The sequence below is a fragment of the Onychomys torridus genome, chromosome 14 (genome assembly GCF_903995425.1).
Source record: "Onychomys torridus chromosome 14, mOncTor1.1, whole genome shotgun sequence".
NCBI classification, from domain to species: domain Eukaryota; kingdom Metazoa; phylum Chordata; class Mammalia; order Rodentia; family Cricetidae; genus Onychomys; species Onychomys torridus.
Window position 1 is genome coordinate 50,949,874 of NC_050456.1, and position 21,358 is coordinate 50,971,231.

The following is a 21,358-nucleotide window of genomic DNA, read 5'->3' on the forward strand; positions in this document are numbered from 1 at the left end:
TCACCACATGTAGCTGAATGTTGGGGGATTTAAGGGTCTAGAAACCTAATCTGATTGTAAGACCTGGACATCTTTACTTTTATTGGTTTGCTATATAAAACTTGTACTCTTCTGCATAGCCAACCTTTACATAGCTTGCTTGTTTATTTTTATATTCTTTCTTAATACTATTGTGTGCCTCTGTGTTTGTACATGGTGTGTACCACATGTGCCACAATTGCCTGTGGAGGTCAGAGGAGAAATTTCAGGGAGTCTGTTCTTTCTCTTGTTTAGTCAGCATCTCATTTTGTAACTTTGACTGACCTGGAACTCATTATGTAGACCAGGCTGACCTGGAACTCACTGTGTAGACCAGGCTGACCTGGAACTCACTGTGTAGATCAGGCTGACCTGGAACTCACTATGTAGACCAGGCTAACCTGGAATTCACAAAGACTTTTCTGCCTCCTCAATGCTTATATCATTACACCCATCTTCCTTCTACCTTTATGTGGGTTCAAACTCAGGTCACCAGGCTTATATGGCAAGTATCTCTACCCTCTGGGCCATCTTGCTGCCCCCATCCATATTCGTTAATGTCTGGGAGTTCTCTGTTTATGTTGCTTTGTTTTTGTTTCTACGGTTATTTAAGGGGGTGATGCATGTGTTTGCACATGTGTGTGTGCATGTAGATGCCAATGGTCAACCATGGATCTTCCTCAGGAGGCATCCATCCTGTGTTTTGAGACAGGATCTCATTGACCTGAAGTTCACCGTGTAAACTAGACTGACTGGGCAATGAGCCCCAGGGTTTGGCCTGTCTCTGCCTCCTCAGTTCTCCATTACAAGCTTGTGCCAGCACATTCAGCTTTATCAATATGGCTTCCGAGTAGTCAAACTCAGGCCCTCATGCTTGCATAGCAAGAACTTTACCAGTGAGCTATCTCTCCAGCCTCAGTTTATCTTAGATGTTACTATGCCCCTTTCGTGCTATATCCCATTGTACTTCGCTTGTATTTCTCCCACTTCCTATCTCTTCTTCCTTGGTCTTACTGGTCTCCTCCTCCTCCGGATAGTGTCCCTTCTGCTTGTTTATTACGGGCATCCCTACAAAAATAGGCTTGTCAGTTTGGCTCAGTGTGTTGGTTAAAGACCCAGGATTAGACCTGCGAGGTTGTCTACGCCATCCCCCAAAAGCCCACAGGAGAATAGTTAAGCGCCCAAGTGTTGGCTTGAGTGGCAGACAGTGTGTTGGCTTCTGCTGCACCCCTGTGTGGGGACTCATTGAAGTTGGGTCTCAGAAACCTTAGACCTTAGACACCTGTGGTGGCCTGTTTTTCGTTGAGATGGTCTTGGATTAGTACGTATGTTTTGCAGTCTGTAGCAACCTCTCCGGTTTTCTGTACAGGAAATGAAATAAGGCATTGACTCATGAAAACAGAAAAGCATTCATAAACCCCACTGCAGGGAGGATTTCCTGTTGCCATAGTTTTACTGTTACCAGCTTGGAGATGACGTGCAGGAGAATATGAAAAGCTATAAATAGCCTTGCTTCTTAAATAGTGTGTTACTGTTCGGCCCTGCTTACAGCTGCACGAGCTCCTAAATCGTTGGGTGCCCTTCCAGCTCTTTTTGTCCAGATATTCTAGTATCTTCCTCGCAGGAATCGTGCATGTCACAATTTGTCCAGCTCCGCAGATTGTCACCACAGAGAACTCCTGAAATAAGTGCTCTGCTTCTGAAAATGAATGCTCAGACTGGAGCCCGTAAGATTATGTGCTGTGCATTGATGTGCCATTTCTAGTCACCACTTCATGATGTGGGATGATGTGATAAAGGCGTCTCTGAAGTGACAGGCATGCACTATGGTGGCTAACAGAGCAGTCGAACCACTAAAACAAGCACTTGGTGTGTATTCGGCCCCAAATCCTAACTAGAGGAAGGTGGGCCTGGATTGGCAGACTGCCTCTGATTGTACAGTTACATTCCACAAAAGTGTTCTTCTCACTGAGGAGGGTCCAGAAAGGGTCTGCGTCTTTGCTTTTACAGAGTATGCCCTCATCCACTTCTCTTTGCTGTGTCAGAATACCCAAGATGAGGTAATTTGTAAAGGAAATGGGTGGCTTAGCTCTGGAGGTATGAGACCATGGTGCTGGCATTTGCTGGGCTCTTGTGAAAGCCTCACAGTGCTAAGGGCACAGGTGGAGGAGGGCACACCTAAGGCAGGAAACCAGGCAGCTGGGAGGGGTGGATCTCCATCTTGTTACAGCAGCCCACTCCTGAGTACTTGATCACAATGACCTAACGACCTGCTGGGTCCACCTTTAAAACGCTCCGCAGCCTCTTACTGCTACCATATTGGGGAGCGGCCACATTCAAACCACACTCAGACCATAGCAGAGCTCCATGTTTCCTAAAGTGAATGAGGGTCAGAAAGTGTTTCATTTCAGAAGCTCCAAAGAAGAATGTACAGAATCAGCTCTTGTATCACAGGTCAGCGGGGCATAGGCCTCATCTTTAAGCCCATACTAAAGAGTAATAAGCCCCAAATAGACAGTCAGCACATTGAGCAAGCCCCTTCCAGCTATGATACACCTAGAGACAGGATGCAACTCTATGTGTGTTCATACTCTTGGCCCATCTTTTTCTATTATGTCAAGAAATTTTTTCAATATAATTTTTAGAAGGAAAAAATGCTGTGGTGGCGTGTGTCTGTATGTCTGTAACCCTGGAGCTCAGGAGGTAGAGGCAGGAAGGTTAGAGGTTCAGTGTTGTCCTTGGCTACGCAGGGAGTTTGAGGCAGCCTCGCTGTGTAAGATCCTGTCCCCAAAGTACATAAAGACTCTTTTTTGTAGTAGAGTACAGGCAAATCTGTGGACTTTCAGCTTTTCCCAAATTAAAATCTTTCGTGTTGTTTTTATGTGTGGTTAGCCTCTCTGGTTTCAGTTACCCACAGGTTGTGTATGTCACTACTGTCCTAAAAGCTGATGAGGTTCTGGCTTTGTTTGTTCAGTTGTTCCCACAGCGTTGTGCTTCAGTTTTGATCATTCCTGTTAACACATCTTCAAACTCCCTTTTCTTTTCCTCTCTTTCTTTATAGTGTCTTAATCCACATTAATTTGACCCAGTAACACTTTGGATAAAATATGGTAATTACCGGGACCAGAAGTTGCATTTGGTGATTTTTTTTATCTCTTCCATTCTCCAAGCCTCATTAGGGTCACTTTGTCCCTTAACTCTTTGAACATTTTTATGACAGTTAAAGTCTTCTGTTTCTGTCTTACTGGTTCCTTCTCTTGCTAGACTTTTCCTGGTTTGAGTTACTCCGTACTACTTCACCTGACTGCTTCTGAAGTGCTGCATTTAGTGACCGTCATCATCGAGCATCTAGATTTTGTTGTCCTTGAAGTGTTGGGTTTTGTGTGGGTGTCAGTGAACTCCCCAAAAGGACCACTTGGTTTTCCTAAGTCTTGCTCAAGCTTGGCTACTGCTACCTGTAGTAGCCCGTGGTATTCCCGAGGCGTGATATGTTGGGACCTGACTACCATTCTGTTGAACAGGGTGTCTGCAGTGTGACTGTTTGGAATTCACATGTCTTCCGACTCTGCACTGTGAACACTGTTTGCTGTCTAATTAGCTAATAGCTCTTGCCCTAATTATTTTTCTTGTTTAGCTGTCGGGAAGTAACCCTGTGTACATGCAGTAGTCAAGGGCACTTGTTCAGGCGCTCAGCCTAGCTGCTGAGAGGTTTCCTCCTCTTGGGTACTCTGCGAGTATCAATCTCCTCAGACCTCCTGAACTCCACTTTGTAGTAGCTTTCCCTTCAGAGGCCTGTCCTGTGCCACTGTTCCGACAGTCCACCTGGGTAGAGAATTGGGGACATTCTAGAGCACACCTTACTTCCTTGTTACCACCTCCCACCCCCAAGGACCACTAACCATCTATTGCTGTCTGTTGTGGAATGTTTGAAACCAGTGGGTTCAGATGTTTTCTCAAATTTTCTAACTTACAGTGAGAACTATGGCTGAAGTTCCAGATTCGTTCTCATACTCATTCATTCTGTTTGCCTGTGTGTCTGTCTTTGAATGCATGCCATCTTAGCAAACTGCTAGCTAAATTGGCTTTGGATACATTCACATGCCATGATTAGATAGCTAATAAGCATTAGGGAAATTTGCCAGACTGGTGGTATGGTTGGTTAATAAAGTGTTCAGAGAAGGCATGGCCACAAACCTAGGGCTTGGCCTTCAGTTTCTGTCCTTCCCTCTCTGGTGCCCTTGAACTTTGTATACCCACCTTGTCTGGTGAGACAGTTCTCCTCCTGTGGTAACTGGTTGGAGTGTTGTTTTGTTTTGTTTGCTGTGAACCAAGAGAGTCAGGACAGGAAAGCCTGGGAAACAGTGGGGCCGTTTCTTCTCTTTCACGCTCATTATACAGAGTCCATTTTCTCATCTCAGAATGAAAGACTTTCAGCAAACAAATAGGCTTCAGATGAATATGTTGTTGGCTGGAGCAGCCCTCCAAAGAAATGTTTAGTAGTGAATCTTTTGGCCTCCTCTTTGTTCTCCAATTTGGTTGGCAAAGCCTCTGGATAATTCCACACATGCTAAAGAGAAAACTTCCCACCACGCCGCTTATTTGAAAGCTGGAGTCCATCCTCATTTTAAGCTGTACTCGTGGATGATTATGTGGGAAGTTATTTCCTGACTGAAGCTTGGTTGTCAAGTCAGCACTCATGGACTCTGAAACCAGTGGTGAAGCGTTCCTCAGAGCCTGGCTTCTAACTGCCGTGTGCTGTGCCACCCTGAGCATCGCACTGTCCAAAGGGCAGCTGAGATGGTTTAGACTAGACTTCCTCAGGCTTTACAAAGAGAATAGAGCCTTGGGGGCTGAAGAAAGAGCACAGTGGTTAAGAGAATGTGCCGCTCTTCCTGAGGATCCAGGTTCAGTTCCCAGGACCCACATGGCAGCTCACAACCTCTAAAACCCTAGTTCCAGGAGATCCAATGCCCTCTTGCATTTCAGGGGCACCAGATACATGTGGTATACTTACATACATGCAGGCAATACAGTCATAATAAAACAATAAATCTTTAGAAAAATAAAAAAATCCTTCTGTATTGGGAATAAACTTTAATGGAGAAAGGTATAAAGTACTCACAGAGCCGTTCAGAGTTTTAGACACTGAGTAAAAACTATACAAAGAAAAGTGTGCTTTTTAAGGAAACTACATTTTTAACTTTTTTTTTTTTTTTTTTTTGCCAGAGCTGAGTACCGAACCCAGGGCCTTGTGCTTGCTAGGCAAGTGCTCTACCACTGAGCTAAATCCCCAACCCACATTTTTAACTCTTTTAACTGAACAAAACTTTAAATTCAATATTCCTCTGTGTGTGAGAGGGGCAGGGAGAGAGGACACATACACGAGTGACGTACCTGTGTGGAGGTCAGAGGACCACTTTGGGGAGTCTCTTCTCTTCTCCATCTTGTTAAGATCCTTCTCACTGGTTCTGCTGTGCTGTGGACTCTAGGAGGGTCTCCTGTCTCCACCTCCCACCTTGCCTGGAGTCCTGGGATTACAGATGTGTGCCCTTACATCTGGGCTTTTTTATGTGAGTTCTAAGAATTGAACTGGGGTTGTCAGGATATGTGTAAAGTATTTTTAGCTGCTGAATCATTTTGCTGAACCTAAAATTCCAACTAAGACATTTACTGAGGATCTTAGGGGTAGCACTTTCCCATACTTTATTTCACCTAACTCTTACAACAGTGAAAATACCAAACCACAGAGAAATGACCACTTTATTGATGAGTAGAATACAACCCAGGGTCCAAAATTTGCCCTGTCTCAGAAACACGCCACTGCTCCAGAAGAGCATACCCAATTCCCAGTGTGTCTATGAGCATTGACTTCAGCATCTCCAGATCCTGAGGGAAGGCTACATGTATGTGAGCATTGACTCTAGCATAGAGATGTTAGACAAACAGTTACTTAACTATTGGGGTATTTCAGACTAGTTAAGAATCATGGCCGGGTCCGACACATCCTCATTCTTCCCAAAGAAGAACCAGCATTCAACCTTATGAATCCATGGGGGCTGTTCTCTTTCAAACCGCCACGATGGATATTCATTTTACTCACATATCCGGATACTGGGGATCAAACCCAGAGCTTCACATGCCAGACAAGCACTCTCTGACTCAGCTACACCTCCAGCCTCCACAGATACTTGAAGCTAGACGGTTTCCAAAAATCAAGTAGGCTCTGTCCCTGCCATCTTTGTCTTGACCTACTGTTAGTGTTCAAGAAGAAGTTGTAGGAATTAGTGGTTACTTTTTCTTCATTCAGATTCACAGACCTCATTATCCTCCAAGCCTCTAACTACTAAAAAGTCAGAAGTCAAGGAGATCAGTGGCATTGGCTGTACCTTGAAACTGCTTCTACAGACTTAAAGCACCTTCAAGGAGAAAGGCTACTGTTTAGTGCTGTCTTCCACACCTTCCCAAAGTGTGGCCGTGCCTTAATGTTTTGTTATGGTCTTGTATAGTGAACATTCTGTTCTTATCATCCCTTGGTTATTCCCTAGCTTAGTACCATCTGCTTTGAATAATAAAAGTCTTATTTGAGATTTTGAGACAAGATTTCTCCATGTAGCCAAAACTGTCCTCTGCCTTGAGAGCCTCCTTTCTCTGTCTTCTGAGTTCCTGGATTATAGATGTTTCCTACTATACCCGCTAAAGGATTTCCTTTTTGTGACATAATTGTTGACTGTGGTAGTGTTCATGGCTGTGTGCAGCTAGCTCACAGATGGTGTGAATTGGAGGTGGGTCATTTGACTGTCCGATGACCCGAGGAATGTCTGGGTGGGTTTTCAGCTATGCTGTGGAGTAGTATTGGCTTTCATTATCTCCTCCTCAAGCACATTTTCACTCAGCAGCTGCTCACTATGTATTATCTGCAACCTGATTTAAAAAACCACTGTTACCATTTCGAAGATCGTCATCATCTTAGGACTTGGATGGTTTCTGAGTCACTAGAAGCATAGTAAGAACATTTAGTATTCTAGTCTTAGAAGGTCTACAAACATTCTTTTCTCTTCTCCTTTGTTCTTGTATCATGTTCGTAGTAACCTCGGGACTGGGAGTTGCTTTCTTCTTGGAAAGTTCTCATTGGTTTGACCTTATTCTCATCTCTTACCTCATGAAACCATTTTCAAATTGTTCAAAATATTAGCAAACTGTGGGATTGCTCGTCAGGCAGCATCTATCATAGAAAATGAGATGTTCAGGGAAAGATAGGGCTAAAAGTAGAAAAGCAAATTGTTATCCATAGAATTTTTCCTTTGTGGTAGTCATGCCTCTAAGGCAAATGCAGTTAGTAAATGTCAGTGGCAGTATTTTTTCTAGTTCATTGATTTTGCTTGAAGTCAGGCTAGAGCACATCAGAGCTGCCACATTCACCTCAAAGTCTTGCAGGATATTTATAGCAAGTTGATCTGCAGCTATTTATAGCAGGCTCTTAACTATAGATAAGTTCTTCTTATTAAGATCAGCCTTCAACAGTTGAGAAGGACACTTCTCAATGGTCTTTCTGTGGTGGTGCTCATTAACATTTAGGAGATTTTTGTTTTCTTGAGTACTTACATGTTGTTATGTATTTGCAATTTTGAAAAGTGTCATCTTTGCTTTGTTCTATATCTAGCCTATTTCTTTGCATTTTTCATGAGCTTCAAAATGAAGATCCTCCAGTAAGCTCCAGCCTAAAGCTCTGGGCTCTAGATCGTGTTTCTAAATCTGTCCATGAGTCTCATCTTAGTCTGCTTGGAGCAGTACCTCGGAGCAGTGGGAACTCCCGCATCAGAGCTACCCAGACTCCTTTCTGAGGCCTGGTACCACTGTGCACTGTGCAGCATCGCTGGGTGTGGCCTGGGATTTTGCTTTTAAAGTGGCTTCCCCACTAATGCTTGCTGATTTTGAGAACGGCCACCTCTTATGCATGCCCGTGACTTTGTCTTGCTATGTCATTTGCTAAAACACAAAAGGCACCATTCACTAAAGGGCAATCAAGTCTTTAGTCGTCAAAACTGGTTGGTGGCTTCAGTTTACCCAGAGTGAATGCTCTTAGGTTCTGTGGACGACTCATAAACCCAGGACCTCTGAGTCTCAGCAGTCCCTTTTAGCTGGCTGGTGTTTTGTTTTGTTTTGTGTTTTTCTCTGGTTGTAGGTGTTTGTGGGCACACTGGTTGGGAAATCATTTGTATTTAGGCATTAGAGGTGGCTTCTCTTAGGGGAGTGAGAGTACAGCCAGCGTGCTGTCAACCCTTTCAAATTTGATGGCACCCTGCAGCTGTGCTGTCCAGTGTTAGTCCCTCACTGCTCTCGATTGAATTGGAAATATTAAGAATTTGGTTCTTAATATCCATGAAGGTGAATGGAAAGTTTTTGTTTGTTTTTGCTGGCTCTAGATTGAATTTAACATTTCCCTCAGTTTTAAACATAAACAACCGGTCACCTGGCTTTATTGCCAACAGAAAACAGATATCTGATACTGTATCTATTGACAATATTTCTTTTTTTTTTAATTTATTGTATACAGTGTTCTGCCTGCATGTATACCTGCATTCCAGAAGAGGGCACCAAATCTCATTATAGATGGTTGTAAGCCACAATGTGGTTGCTGAGAATTGAACTCAGGACCTCTGGAAGAGCAGCCGGTGGTCTTAACCACTGAGTCATCTCTCCAGCTTGACAATAATATTTCTTATGCTCATGACTGCTCCCCTCTGCAATATCAGTGTAGCCCAGAGTGGCCATTGTGATGCTTGTGATGCTCTTGTCTCAGCCTCTTGAGTACAAGGATTACAGTGGTGCACCACCATTCCTGGCAATACCATATTTTAAATTATTTGATAGCTTTTTTGTATGCATATTTATACATACACATGTGTGAATGAATAAATGCAGGCATGCCTGAACATGAATGTGTGTGCTTGTGGAGGCCAGTGGTTGACATTAGGTGGCCTCCTTGCTCATTTTCCACTTTGTATATTGAGTCTGGGTCTTTTATTGACCCCAGAGCTTGCTGCTCTGCTTGCTCTGATGACCCTGTCCCCTCATTCTGAGTGCTAGAATTACAGTAGGCCACTGCTGGGATCCTCTTCTTGTGGGCAAGCACTTTATCCACTGAGCTATGTTTCTAGCCCAGTTTGTTTGAGAATAGTTCTGGATTCACAACTATTCTAAGAAAACATTACTCTGAGAAAATACCCAGTCTGCAGACTTCCTAGGACCGCAGCAGAGAACTGGGTATTTAAAGATGAGGGAGCCGCCTGTCCTCGGCCTCATCTAGGCTCTTTATCCCATGTCCTTTTCCAACACTGTCCCCTGAAGTGAGCTCTTCGTCCTGCCCCAGCAGTCATCTCAGCAGCTGTGTTGTTTCTCTTAAACTGTAGCTGACTCTACTGGAACCCACTCTCTGTACACAACCTACAAGGACTACGAAATTATGTTCCATGTCTCCACCATGTTGCCGTACACACCTAATAACAAGCAACAGGTAAGAGATGCTCTGTCCTCCTTGTTTCCTCTTACTGCATTTCCCCCAGAAGCCTAAGTGTCAAGTGTATAGACTCTGCAGGCAGAATTGAGTGTTGCACCTGTCCCAGCAGCAGGGAGCTTTGTGCTTTATGGAAGCAAGGAATAGCAAGTGAGCTGCAGACCAATGAAGAGACACAGATTCTAGGTTCACAGGCAGCTGGAGAGCTTTGTGAATTAATCATTTGCTTTGCACACCGGGGGTTGAGCTTTTCATGCACTCTGAAGAGAAGTTGAAATCACGGTGATTGGATGACTCTGCAAGGTTGCAGAGGATCTACACAAGTGGGTGAAGATTCTCCTCAGAGGCCAGTGCTTAAAACAGGAAAGTACTAATGCTTCATCTGAGTCCAAGGGGAATTGAACCCAACAGAGAGAAACGGCAGAGAAAGTGTCAGTGGGGTCTGGAGCTGTGTTCTTTCTTCATCAGGAAATGGCAAGGAATAGAACCAATAATGCCAAACGCAAATACATCAAGTCTTGCAGAGGTCAGGGAGACAACACCCAGCCACCAGACTGTGAGAAAGAGAGAAGTGAAGAAACAAAGATATGACAGATTTTCAAGGAGGAAATGGAAACTAACAGTTGTCTGGACAATATTGGCAGTTACAGTTTGGGAAAGTATTTCTAACTAAATGGTGGCAGACAGAAATTGAGAAGCCAAGAGTGGACAGTCTCTCCTTCCGTACCTATTGCAAACTGGTCCAGTGTCACTTCTGACTTTGCGGGGGTGTGGATATTTTCCTATTTTCTCCACTGTGCTGAGAGCAGAGCCAGCTGCAGAGTGAATCAGTGTCTTCACAGATACCAACCCTTCACTCAGCGACCTCCCACCCACTGCTTGCCACCGCTTGGGGTCAGTCACAAGCCCAAGGAGCAGCACTCTCCTGACTACCAGACTACTCAAAACTAGAAAACAAAATGATGAGAGGCGTAAATCTGCAGTAAGCCCATCTGATGATGAGCTCTGATTCAGTCTGTGGACAGTGTAGACTTCTGGGGGGAATCACCATTCTAAGAGAGAAAGTAAACTCACTCTGACCAATCAGCAGAACATTAATGAATAATCTTTGAGGAGATAAAGACTTGTCCTATCTGGTCACTTTGAAGAAAACCATGAGATTTGTCAGGGTACCATATTCAGTACCAGGTTTAGGTGTTGAAGTGCTGGGTAGAGTTAACATTTCAGTGGACAACTATAAACATAGTTTAATTTGGGGAATTAATAAAGGCAAAAATATTACAATTCCAAATTAAAATGGGGAAGTAGTCTGTACGACTACATACTAAGAATTTTTTGTTCTATAATTAATTTGTTTTCTTATATGTAGATAACTTTGCACTTAGAAATATATTTAAAGAGCATATCTTTTCAAAATAGTTAGCATGTATTTAAACAAAAATACAGTTTTTTACATTTAGCATAAGGCAAATGGATTTGAGTCCATTAAAACATGGATTCCACATATCAAGACATACTGAAGAATGGTTTTGCAGAAAAGAGATAATGACATCTGTATAGAAATAGAGAGGTAATGTTTGTTTTTTATTCATGATCTCACTGTATTAATAAACTTTGATTGCTATATTCCGTATAGCAATCAATTCAAATCAGGCTTTCTTTTTATAGTATCTGATGCTTAGAAATGAAGCAAACTGCCTCCCTAGAAGATAATTCAGAGTGCTTTCAAATTCCTTAGGTTAAAAGTGTGCTTCCCAGGGCTTGAGAATTGTCTTGGCAACTTGTTGCCCTGCCAGAGGATCCAGATTCAGTTCCAAACACCTACTTGGTAGCTTACAATCATCTGTGACTTCAGTTCTGGGTCATCCAACACCCCCTGCTGACCTCTACAGGCATCAGGCATGCATGTAGTGCACAGATATACTTGCAGGCAGAACACACATACCAAAAATAAAATAATACACATTGTTTTTTAAAAAGTACATTTCTCTCTATATTTCTAACTTGAATCTAAAAGACTGCTGTCCCCCAGCTGGCAGCCAGCACAAAGTTACTGGTTTTATGTAATTTACATGCTCTAACGTCCATGGAGAATTTAAATAAAAAAGTAAGTTGCATGCACTCAGGTGTGTGTGTAGCACAGTTAGTTTTTGCTGTGTTTAATTGTTTTACTCTTTGAAGAGTTCCATAAGGCAAGGATGAGAAGCACAGAGCTCCTAGAGATAATCACACCCTCTTAGAAGCCCTCAGAGGCCCTGGACTGGCTTGAGGTTCCTGAATTTGGCAACCGTGACAGTGTGTATAGCATGAATCAGAAGTTGATCTAAGGGGCTCTCTATAATTAAGGAACCTGTTCAAACCTGAAGCCTAACCTGCCCTTAAATTGTTACTATTTGTGGAATAGTACTAATTTCTATGTCCCCAACTTGGGACACAAACTGTCTACCAGGAAACCCCTTCACCACACTTTCTATAAAGGAAACCATGAGAACCATTGTGTTATAATTACTTTCAGCCATTCCTCATCTCTAAGTCTTCCCTAATGGCAAGTTTCTTATCTGAAAATGGAACATGGCTGTTGCTATAGAAACTGAGGATTTGGACATGCCAGATATTAGTTAGCTCTGTTTGAATGGCTGTATCCTTCATACAAATTTTAGAATATTCATTTCCATGTTCCTCCTTGGAGAGGATGCTAAGACAGGCTCAAAAAGGCCTGCACTGGTACATGCTGATGGAATAGATGCCTGCTGTATAGGGATGGTGGGGGGTCTCTGAGTGTCGGCACTTATGTTGGTGTTTGCTTGTTTCCTTGTAGCTCCTGAGGAAGCGGCACATTGGAAATGACATTGTGACAATAGTTTTCCAAGAGCCTGGAGCACAACCGTTCAGCCCGAAAAACATCCGCTCTCACTTTCAGCATGTGTTTGTCATTGTCCGGGCTCACAACCCCTGCACCGAGAGTGTTTGTTACAGGTAGGCACTGCGCTGCAGGGGCTGAGGGGTGGCGGGTGATGGCTGTGCACAGGGCCTCCCTCCCCAGCTCTGCTTCCTGGAGTATAGTGGGCAGCCTGTTACTTTCATTTTTATCCCTGTGCTTTGTGTGCAGTTGGCTGAATTGACATGATGATGTAACTGGTGGTGTTGGCATTCCCAGGCTTGTTGATTAGACACCTGCCAGTGCCATTCGTACCTCCTCCTTAGGTGCTGTCCTTCATCCATACCATCTGGTCACCGCTAGCTAATTACTCACACTGCTAATTACATATTTCTTTCGGCATGGCGAGAGCAGAGTGTTCATAATAAATAGAAGTTCGTTTTTTAAAAATAGTTGCTATTAAAAAAGCCCTGTACTCTAACATTTCTAAGCATGCTCTTAAAGGGTTTTCTATGTTTTATTAGACATTTGTTGTAGTTGTTTTAAATACCCCTAGCATTTCCCACGTGCTGTCTACTGGATTTGTGCAAAGGATTTCATACTAAATAGCACTGGAAGTGTGGCCGGAGAACTACCACCCAGCATATTTTAAAGGAAACTTTTCCTTTTAAGCCTTTGTCTGAATCGGTACTGTCCAATGGAAACAGTGCAAGCCACATGCTAATTTTAATAGTCAGATTTTGAAATTCTGAGATTATTTACATTTATCCCCTTTCCTCCCCTCAAACCCTTCTGCATACTCATCCCTGCTCTCCTTCAAATTTATGGCCTCTTTTTTCACTAAATAGCCAGGTTTTTCTAAAGAAATCATAGGTAAAAGTCATTTTAACACTGTTTTTTACCTGGTGTTTTGTTTACTAAATATAGCTAAGTATTATTTTTCCTACATAATAAACTGTAATTTAAAATCTTGATATTGATTGTGACCCTACTCTCTTGTTGTTTCTGAGACAAGGTCTCACTGTGTAACTCTGGAACTCGAACTTTCTGTGTAGATCAGGCTAGCCTCGACCTCATAGAGATCCACCTGCCTCAACCTCCCATGTGCTGTGATTATGGGATTAAAGGTGTGTACCACTATGCCCAGCTGATTGTCACCTTTCTTTGGACTAAGTTGAGTGCCTTTTCACTGGATACCTTGAGTAGGATACTAAATCGTCATTGAATGACTTGAGCATCTTTACGAATTCATAATACTTACAATTGAAAAGTATAATTACATGCCCAGATTGTTCCAGAACATTTTGTAATCGCTTTGTCTGAATGAACAGTTTTCAGTTTTGTTTTTGGGTTTTTTTTCTCCAAGACATGAAGACAGGGTTTCTCTGTGTAGCCCTGGCTGTCTAGGAACTCTCTCTGTAGACCAGGCTGGCCTCAAGCTCACAGAGATCCGCCTGCCTCTGCTTCCCAGGTGCTGGGATTAAAGGCGTGCGCCACCATCCTGCTCAGTTTTCAGATGTTCTCTTCACTAAACTTTAATCAGATTGAATGCTCTTACTCGTATTAGCCATGCTTCAAGTGCTCACAGCTACTCTTTGACTGCTAGACGCCAATGGGCAGCACCTAGAGGACAGGCGTCCTGGCTGCCTCCAGCGGTTTCCTTCCTCTACATCTCACACACAGATCCGTAAAACAGGAAAGTGGTGGTTGGCTCTCCGTCACCCCTTGAAATTCTTGCATCAGGAGCCCATTGTTTCTTCTGTAATTTAGTTTTACGTTTTTGTGAATGAGTGTTTCAATTACATTTATATCTGTGCACCATGTGTGTGCCCAGTGCCAGGAGAGGCTAGAAGACGGCATTGGATCCCCTGAAACTGGAGTTATGGATGGTTGTAAACTGCCATTGGGTGCTGAGAATTGAATGCAGGTCCTCTTGTGTAGCCAGTGCTCTTGAACACTGAGCCATCTCTCCAGCCCCAGCCCCTGGGGACCCATCCTTTTAACCCAGCCATGTGATGCTCATGGGGTCTGTGCTGGGAATAGAACATCCTTGTTCATAACATGATGTGGGCGTGCTTGCAATTGCCTAGTTGCCAGCCGTGGACTGAAGGCCTAATACATTGTTCTTCAGTGTGAGTACTGAGCCATTGTGAATCTAAGAGAACATGTCAGTTTCTAATCTCACCAAGAGAAGTCAGAGAAAATTTCCTTAGTGACCTCCCTCCTTTTTCTACTGTGAACTTAAGACATGGGTTTGTTCTGTACCCTCTCATGTAGAGTAGGCTAGATCCCAGCTCTCATTTCCTTTGAGCATGTAAAACCACTTAGGCAGAGCTGTGGTAGGACTTTTGTCTGTCAAACATAAGGCCCTGGGTTCCAGCCCCAGCACCACAGTCACGCAGTCCTTGACCCAGCTTTTCCTTTAGAAACACTCCTTTGTTGTTTTGTTGATGCCTGTTGGCATCTGATATCTAGAACATGAACCTTTATTTTATCAAGCGTCTTGCTGTAATGATTTGGAGAACAGGGTCAGTTTAAGGATAAATTATAAGGATATTTAACCAAGAAAACAGGATTTAGCATAGTGTGTGTTTTAAAACAGAGATGTATGGAATTCAGCAGGAAGCAGAGGAGCCAGTTCAGGAGTGGTGGGTGTGTAGCATAAGGACAGGGACCATAGGGATAGGGAGGAACCCTGGGGAAGTAGTTAACTCAGTGTGTCCATGGAAGGTAATTTATATGAAGAAGTTTCGAAGCTGCAGTCTGCTTATATCTGTTCCTTTAGTCCTGAACCTGCCATGTATGTACCAGAGAGAACAAAGAAAATTTCATACTATGGACCCAGAGGATGTGTACTGAAGTTTACCCTGTGGCTGATCAGAGTGCCTGCCAGCCTCTGTTGTTAGTTTGTCTTTACAGGGAGCTGAATTCCCTGGTTCCAGCTGATAGATCACATTAGAAGTGACAGATCAAAAAGACGAAGGAGCTTTGTTAAAGTAAAAATGCACTGGAAACTATCAGTATGTGATTATTGTTAGTGGAGGTATAGAAAAGCCATTCACATCACAGGTACAGATTCAATAAGCACGGTGGCCTGGGGCCATCTCATTTGAGGGCACTGTGGGGCTTCACCATTTCCAGTAGTGAGCCACAAACACCAAAAAAGAGACAAGCATGTGCCTCATAATGGCAGAGCTCCACTCACCCTGTCCCTTTCTCAGATTAAATTTGACTGTGGTCAGGCCTGTAGCACGAATCTTAACAGGTCTTATTAATAAAAACAAACCTGGGGCCAGGTATTGGGGTGAAACTGGAAGATCAGAGAAGCAGAATAAACCACAGCTACCTCACCTCTCCAGTTCCTCAGCTGATCCTGTTTCCTCAGACTGGAAGCCTCTGAGTCCTTATCCAAATGAATCTCAGCTGAACTGCTGTTCAAAGCCTGAAAGCTTAACCAGCCAAAAGCTTCTAGTTTCTGGTCCTCACGCCTTATATACCTTTCTGTTTTCTACCATCACTCCCTGGGATTAAAGGCGTGAGTCACCATGCTTGGCAGTATCCTTGAATAGATGGATTTCTGCCTCTGGAATGCTAGGATTAAAGGCGCGCGCGCGTGCGTGCGTGCGTGCGTGCGTGCGTGCGTGCGTGTGTGTGTGTGTGTGTGTGTGTGTGTAAGTGTGTAACTGCCTAACCTATATGTTTAATATTGTGGCTGTTCTGTCTCTGATCCCAGATAAGTTTATTAGGGTGCACAATATTTTGGGGAACACAATACCACTGCACAAGCCTTTTCATCAAGGCACTTTAAAGGAAATGTGAAACCAGGGATCAGGTTTATACTCAACAGGACTCACTCTGTGAGCAAGCAACAGCTCAATTTCTTCAGAAGATGCATTGCAAGATAGAAAAGCATAGGAGAAGTAGACAGGACTCTATAGGATGAAGCATTAGTAAAGTTTAATTAATTTCAGGTTAGCATTCATAAAGCCCCAGGATCAATCTTCAGTATTGTCTTTCCCAAGTAATTCTTAATTGGAATGTGTGGAATGTATCATATTGAGACTATATTCTACACACACACACACACACACACACACACACACACACACACACACACACACACCTCTGATGGCTTTGGTTCCTCTGGGAGAGCATCCTGGGCCTCCCTGGAGCTACAGAGCCTTTACTGAGTCTGGCCCCTGGCACCCTGCTGTCTCTAGCAGAGAACTCAAACCAGACTTGATTTCATACTTGACCCTCAAGAGTAGCCAGGAGCCTTAGCATGTTGGAGCTCCATGAACATTGGAATGCCACAGCTCCTGGACAGATAGGCTGTACGTGAGTGTGTTCATGTCCTGGACCCAGGTCTGCTGCTTGCACAGTTCCTCCAGCATTGTTCTTTCCCACTCTAGCTCAGAGAAGGAACTACTCTACCTCTGGGTGCTCCTGCAGTCCTGAGGACTGAGCCCGGAGGCCTGGCACATGCCGCGCAAGCACTCTGCCCCTGAGCAGTATCCTCAGATCTTGCCCCAAGTTTATTTGTGATCAGCTTAGCATACTGATCATCTGCAAATAGTGTGTAGGTGTGTCACACCAGTCCATCTGTCTTCACATTGGCAGACAGCAACCTTTTCTGTGGGACCTTCAGGGTCCTGGGTGCCTTTGGGAACCTGAGCTGGAGCTGAAGCCTGAGTCTGGACCTGAGCTGGAGCTGAGGCCTCTGTCTTGGTTTGAACCTTGGGCTTTGGTTGCCAGGGTCTGTCACCTTTGGTCATGTAGCTTCTAATCCACTTGCCAAGTTTGGGGTGAGCCATGAAAAGCAAAGGGTCTGAATTTGTGGCGGGGCCCATTGGCATCTTGGTCTTAACCACCTTGGGCCTCACAGGGCCCTGATGGCCTCTGCACGGGCACTCACTACCTTCACATTGCTGGCCTGCCTCTTCCTCAGGCCTTTCTTGTGCTTCCTGGCAAAGCACATGTTCCTCGGGATCTTGGGGTTGACCCCCTTAAGAGATTCATATCTTTGTGGCTGTGCAGGGGGTGGGGTGTTTCTTAGCGCCACTTTGGTGTCATTTTGGGGATGGTGTGTGGTGTGGTTCTTGGACATGGCCACGTCTGAACCCGAGGCTCCCAATGTACGGAGCTTGACTTTAGCCCTGGCACTTTCCTCCAGCTGTGTAGATCATTGTGGTTTTCTACAAAGTGAAGGATTTGTAGCCACTGTACCTAGAGATAAACACTGGGCATGTTTTGGGTCTCCTTATTGTTTTCAAGGACTTTGGAGAGTATATCCATAGATTTTAAAAAAACACACACACACTTTCCTTGGTAGAAAGCAAAATCGAAGTCAAGTTTGAGGTATAGCTCGTGATTTTATGGAAGTTCGAGGGACAGTGACCTCTGTAAAGTCCCCTTCAGTGCTGACCTTCAGTCTCTAAGCTTAGCTTGTCCTCTAACCTGGGTGTAGCTGGTCCCATTTCTCCGTGCTGGCGGGTGAGCGGGCTTAAAGTGGGTGGGTCATTGCCAGCATACAGCGCTGTAAGGTAAGTGTGGCTGACGAGAGACCCTGTGGAATCCACCTTTAAAAAAAGAACCATTTATATGTAGTCTTAGGTACTTGTATTTAGAAGTTCCAGACAAACTTGTTTTGAACGGAGGCAAAGTGTTCTGATTAGCTTACGTGAGGCCTTACTGTAGCGAGTTTCGTTCCTGTGGTGCGCGTCAGTGAGCCTCCTAAACCTGCGGGGCCGTGGAAGTTGGTGCGTCTTAGACAACTGTTGGAAAGGCGCCCTCCTGGCTACCATCTAACTCACCGCCTTCCTGAGGGGTCTGTTTCTAATGTTGCAGACCTGACTACTGTCTATATCACTTACTCCCATCTGTGGTGAATCACAGATAATTACATGGTAAAGACTCAGTTCTCGCCCTCACAGTTCGTTCTAGAAGCTTCTAATTATTGGTAGGTTGCCAGTGTGTGTTTGTCTAAAGTTCTATCACTTAATAAATAGATCTATGTACTCTTGTGGGCTTGGGGCAAGTAGACATGCTCACGATAACACCCCTGCTGTGTGCCTCTCCTTAGTTAAAATAAAAGCACAGCTGTTTCCTGAGGAAGAATAATGCTCGAATGAAATTAGCAAGAATAGAAATTGCCAATTTTAAAATGAAAGATATTAAACATTTCTGGATCCTCACAGGATTCCTTGTAGAAAATCTAACAAATCTGGATTTCAGCATTTTCTGCTCAGCTTCGGGGGCGGGGCCGGGAGGAGCTAACATGATGGAATTAAAATAACACAGCTGTCAGCATTCAAGCCAGACAGTTCACATTGACAAGAACAGTTGCCTTTGTGGTGCTGTGTAATTAGGCCCTAATGCATGCACAGGGGAGTCTGAGGCTTCACTTCTGCATTTAGAACACGGGTATTGGCTGACATGTCTCTTTGTCATGAAGTGAGACTGTTAGTCTGTTAGTTTGCTTTAAAGATAAGCTTGTGAAAAGCATAGATCCTGTCCGAGTTGTCTCCAACCGTGTGCCTTTTCCATTTCACCTAAGTATAATTTCTAAGAATAAAATCTTCATTTGTAGATTTCTCTGTCCCATTTCTATAAGATAGAGAAAATTTTCTGAAAGTAGCTGAATGTCTGAGCATGAGAACCCCTACTCCATCTAGGGGAGGCTGAGACAGAGTCTTATGCTATAGGCTGTGAGGAAACTCTGTATCCCAGGATACCTCACACCCAGAGCAGGCATCTCTCTTGCCTCAGCCCCCGATTGCTGGAGTTATAGATGTGAATCTGACAAGACTTTAAAGTCAAGAAACTATGAGGTAGAGTTCTTCAGTTTACTTTGAAAGCACACTCTTGGTGTGTACCCTTTCTCCTGAGAATCCTGATAAAACGTTTCACAGTGCACAGTTTCACGCTGACTCACTTTTAAATCACGTGGACAGTGGGTCATCATTTTTAATCCTTTCAAGCTTGGCTGAGGATACCGTATATGATCCTGGAAACTGATATAAGACATACAGACCCTCTGTTTCCACCCAACTCCTGTCTGTTGTTTTAGGGAACTTTTGATATTTTCCTTTTTGAGATTAAGATTAGTAGATCACTACAGATGTTGATGGCCATTTTTTTGTGATCCTAATTTTTAGTTTTGTGTATACAAAAGGAATTATGGGAACCCGCTTTCTAAGCTCAATCTGACTTAAAGTAACAGAGAAAGGGAAATGTGTTTCTTAAAGAATCACAGACCGAAAGTAGAACATTTGGACCAAAGAAGAGCTCAGTTGAAAAACACGATTTTCAAGTACTGTGGCAATTCTTTAAAAATCTTTACTATTGATGGTTTTATTTTAAAGTTATGCTTTTAATCTGATCTCATGATGCCTCACACATGGCCAACAGATAGTATTTGCTGTATTATTAGAAATAGAAATGAGAAGTCACTCATTTCTCATGTCATATATCTTCTGACATTTCCCTGATGAACTGTGTCTTGCCTGAAGGCATCCTATCTGAAGTGGAGGACACATTTGTATTCTGACAATTTCTGTCTGAAAGGTTGTGTGATTATCACAGCCTCTACTGGAAATAGTCTGGAGGTATTTAAAATAGCTTTTATTCTCTTATATGGAACATTACAGTAAGCCACCCCCACTCCATGATGTGTGGTTAGTTTCCTATCTGCTAAAGAAGTGAGGTTTTAACTTCTAAGCTTTTAGAAAGGAAGCATCTGCCTAGGGTGGTGGTGGGGGGGCTGGGTACGGGACAGGATGGGACGGGACTTACATTCTCTAAAGCCTGAATGAAAAGTTCACTCGTTAAGCAGAAATTTCTATTCTTTCTTGCACAAAATGAGTGAATGTTTTGCCTTTAGCATATGCTTCTCCCCTTTACTTAGTATTGGGGAATCAAACCCAGAGCCTTGCATGTGCATGCTAGACTAGTGTTTTTCTCCGGAGCTACGTCCCCCAGCCCTTCCTTCATCACAGCATGTTTTACTCCCTTGTAATAGAAGACATACTGACACACATCTCATCCTTTCTCCTCTGCTTTCTCTGTCAGTGTGGCTGTCACCAGGTCCAGAGATGTGCCTTCTTTTGGACCTCCCATCCCTAAAGGAGTCACTTTCCCCAAGTCAAATGTGTTCAGGGACTTCCTTTTGGCCAAAGTGATTAATGCAGAAAATGCTGCTCATAAATCAGAAAAGTTCCGGGCCATGGCAACAAGGACCCGCCAGGAATACCTGAAAGATTTGGCAGAAAAGAATGTCACCAACACACCTATCGACCCTTCTGGCAAGTTCCCGTTCATTTCTCTGGCCTCCAAGAAGAAGGAGAAGTCCAAGCCTTATCCAGGAGCTGAGCTCAGTAGCATGGGGGCCATTGTGTGGGCAGTCCGGGCCAAAGACTACAACAAGGCCATGGAATTCGACTGCCTCCTTGGCATCTCCAATGAGTTCATCGTCCTCATCGAGCAGGAAACAAAGAGTGTGGCTTTCAATTGTTCCTGCAGAGATGTGATAGGGTGGACATCCGGCGACACCAGCCTCAAGATCTTCTACGAGCGGGGAGAGTGTGTTTCAGTGGAGAGCTTCGTTAGCAGTGAGGATATCAAAGAAATTGTCAAAAGACTGCAGGTGAGACTTTTCTTCTGTTTCAGTTCTCATTCCTGAAGTTTCCGGGACAATAAAGCCAGGGCACGGAACCAACCTTGTGTTGGCATTATTGGCTACTCTGGCAATTCCTTTGATGATGTGTGAAGCAACACTATTTACCTGACGCTCATGCTTTCCATCATTTGTTGAGAAAAGTAGCAGCACCGGGAGAGGGGACACATTGGCTGGGGGTTTGTGACGGAAACTCACCTCACGTGATCCCATCTCATTGTGCTGGTGACTGGTGTAGTTGAGAGAAAGCTGTTTGCATATCTGCCGCCTTAGG

General features: G+C 43.9%; 1 protein-coding gene across 8 annotated transcripts in view; it reads left to right on the plus strand.

Annotated features, from left to right (window-relative positions):
* The window catches only part of Sipa1l1 (signal induced proliferation associated 1 like 1), a 293,066-nt gene that overhangs the window by 211,125 nt on the left and 60,583 nt on the right, over positions 1-21,358 (plus strand). For all 8 annotated transcript variants that reach the window (XM_036205565.1, XM_036205563.1, XM_036205571.1 and 5 more), the window contains 3 exons: positions 9,429-9,532; positions 12,351-12,508; positions 20,481-21,054. In XM_036205565.1, coding sequence (XP_036061458.1) covers positions 9,429-9,532; positions 12,351-12,508; positions 20,481-21,054 — 836 coding nt within the window. The remainder of the gene's footprint in view (positions 1-9,428; positions 9,533-12,350; positions 12,509-20,480; positions 21,055-21,358) is intronic.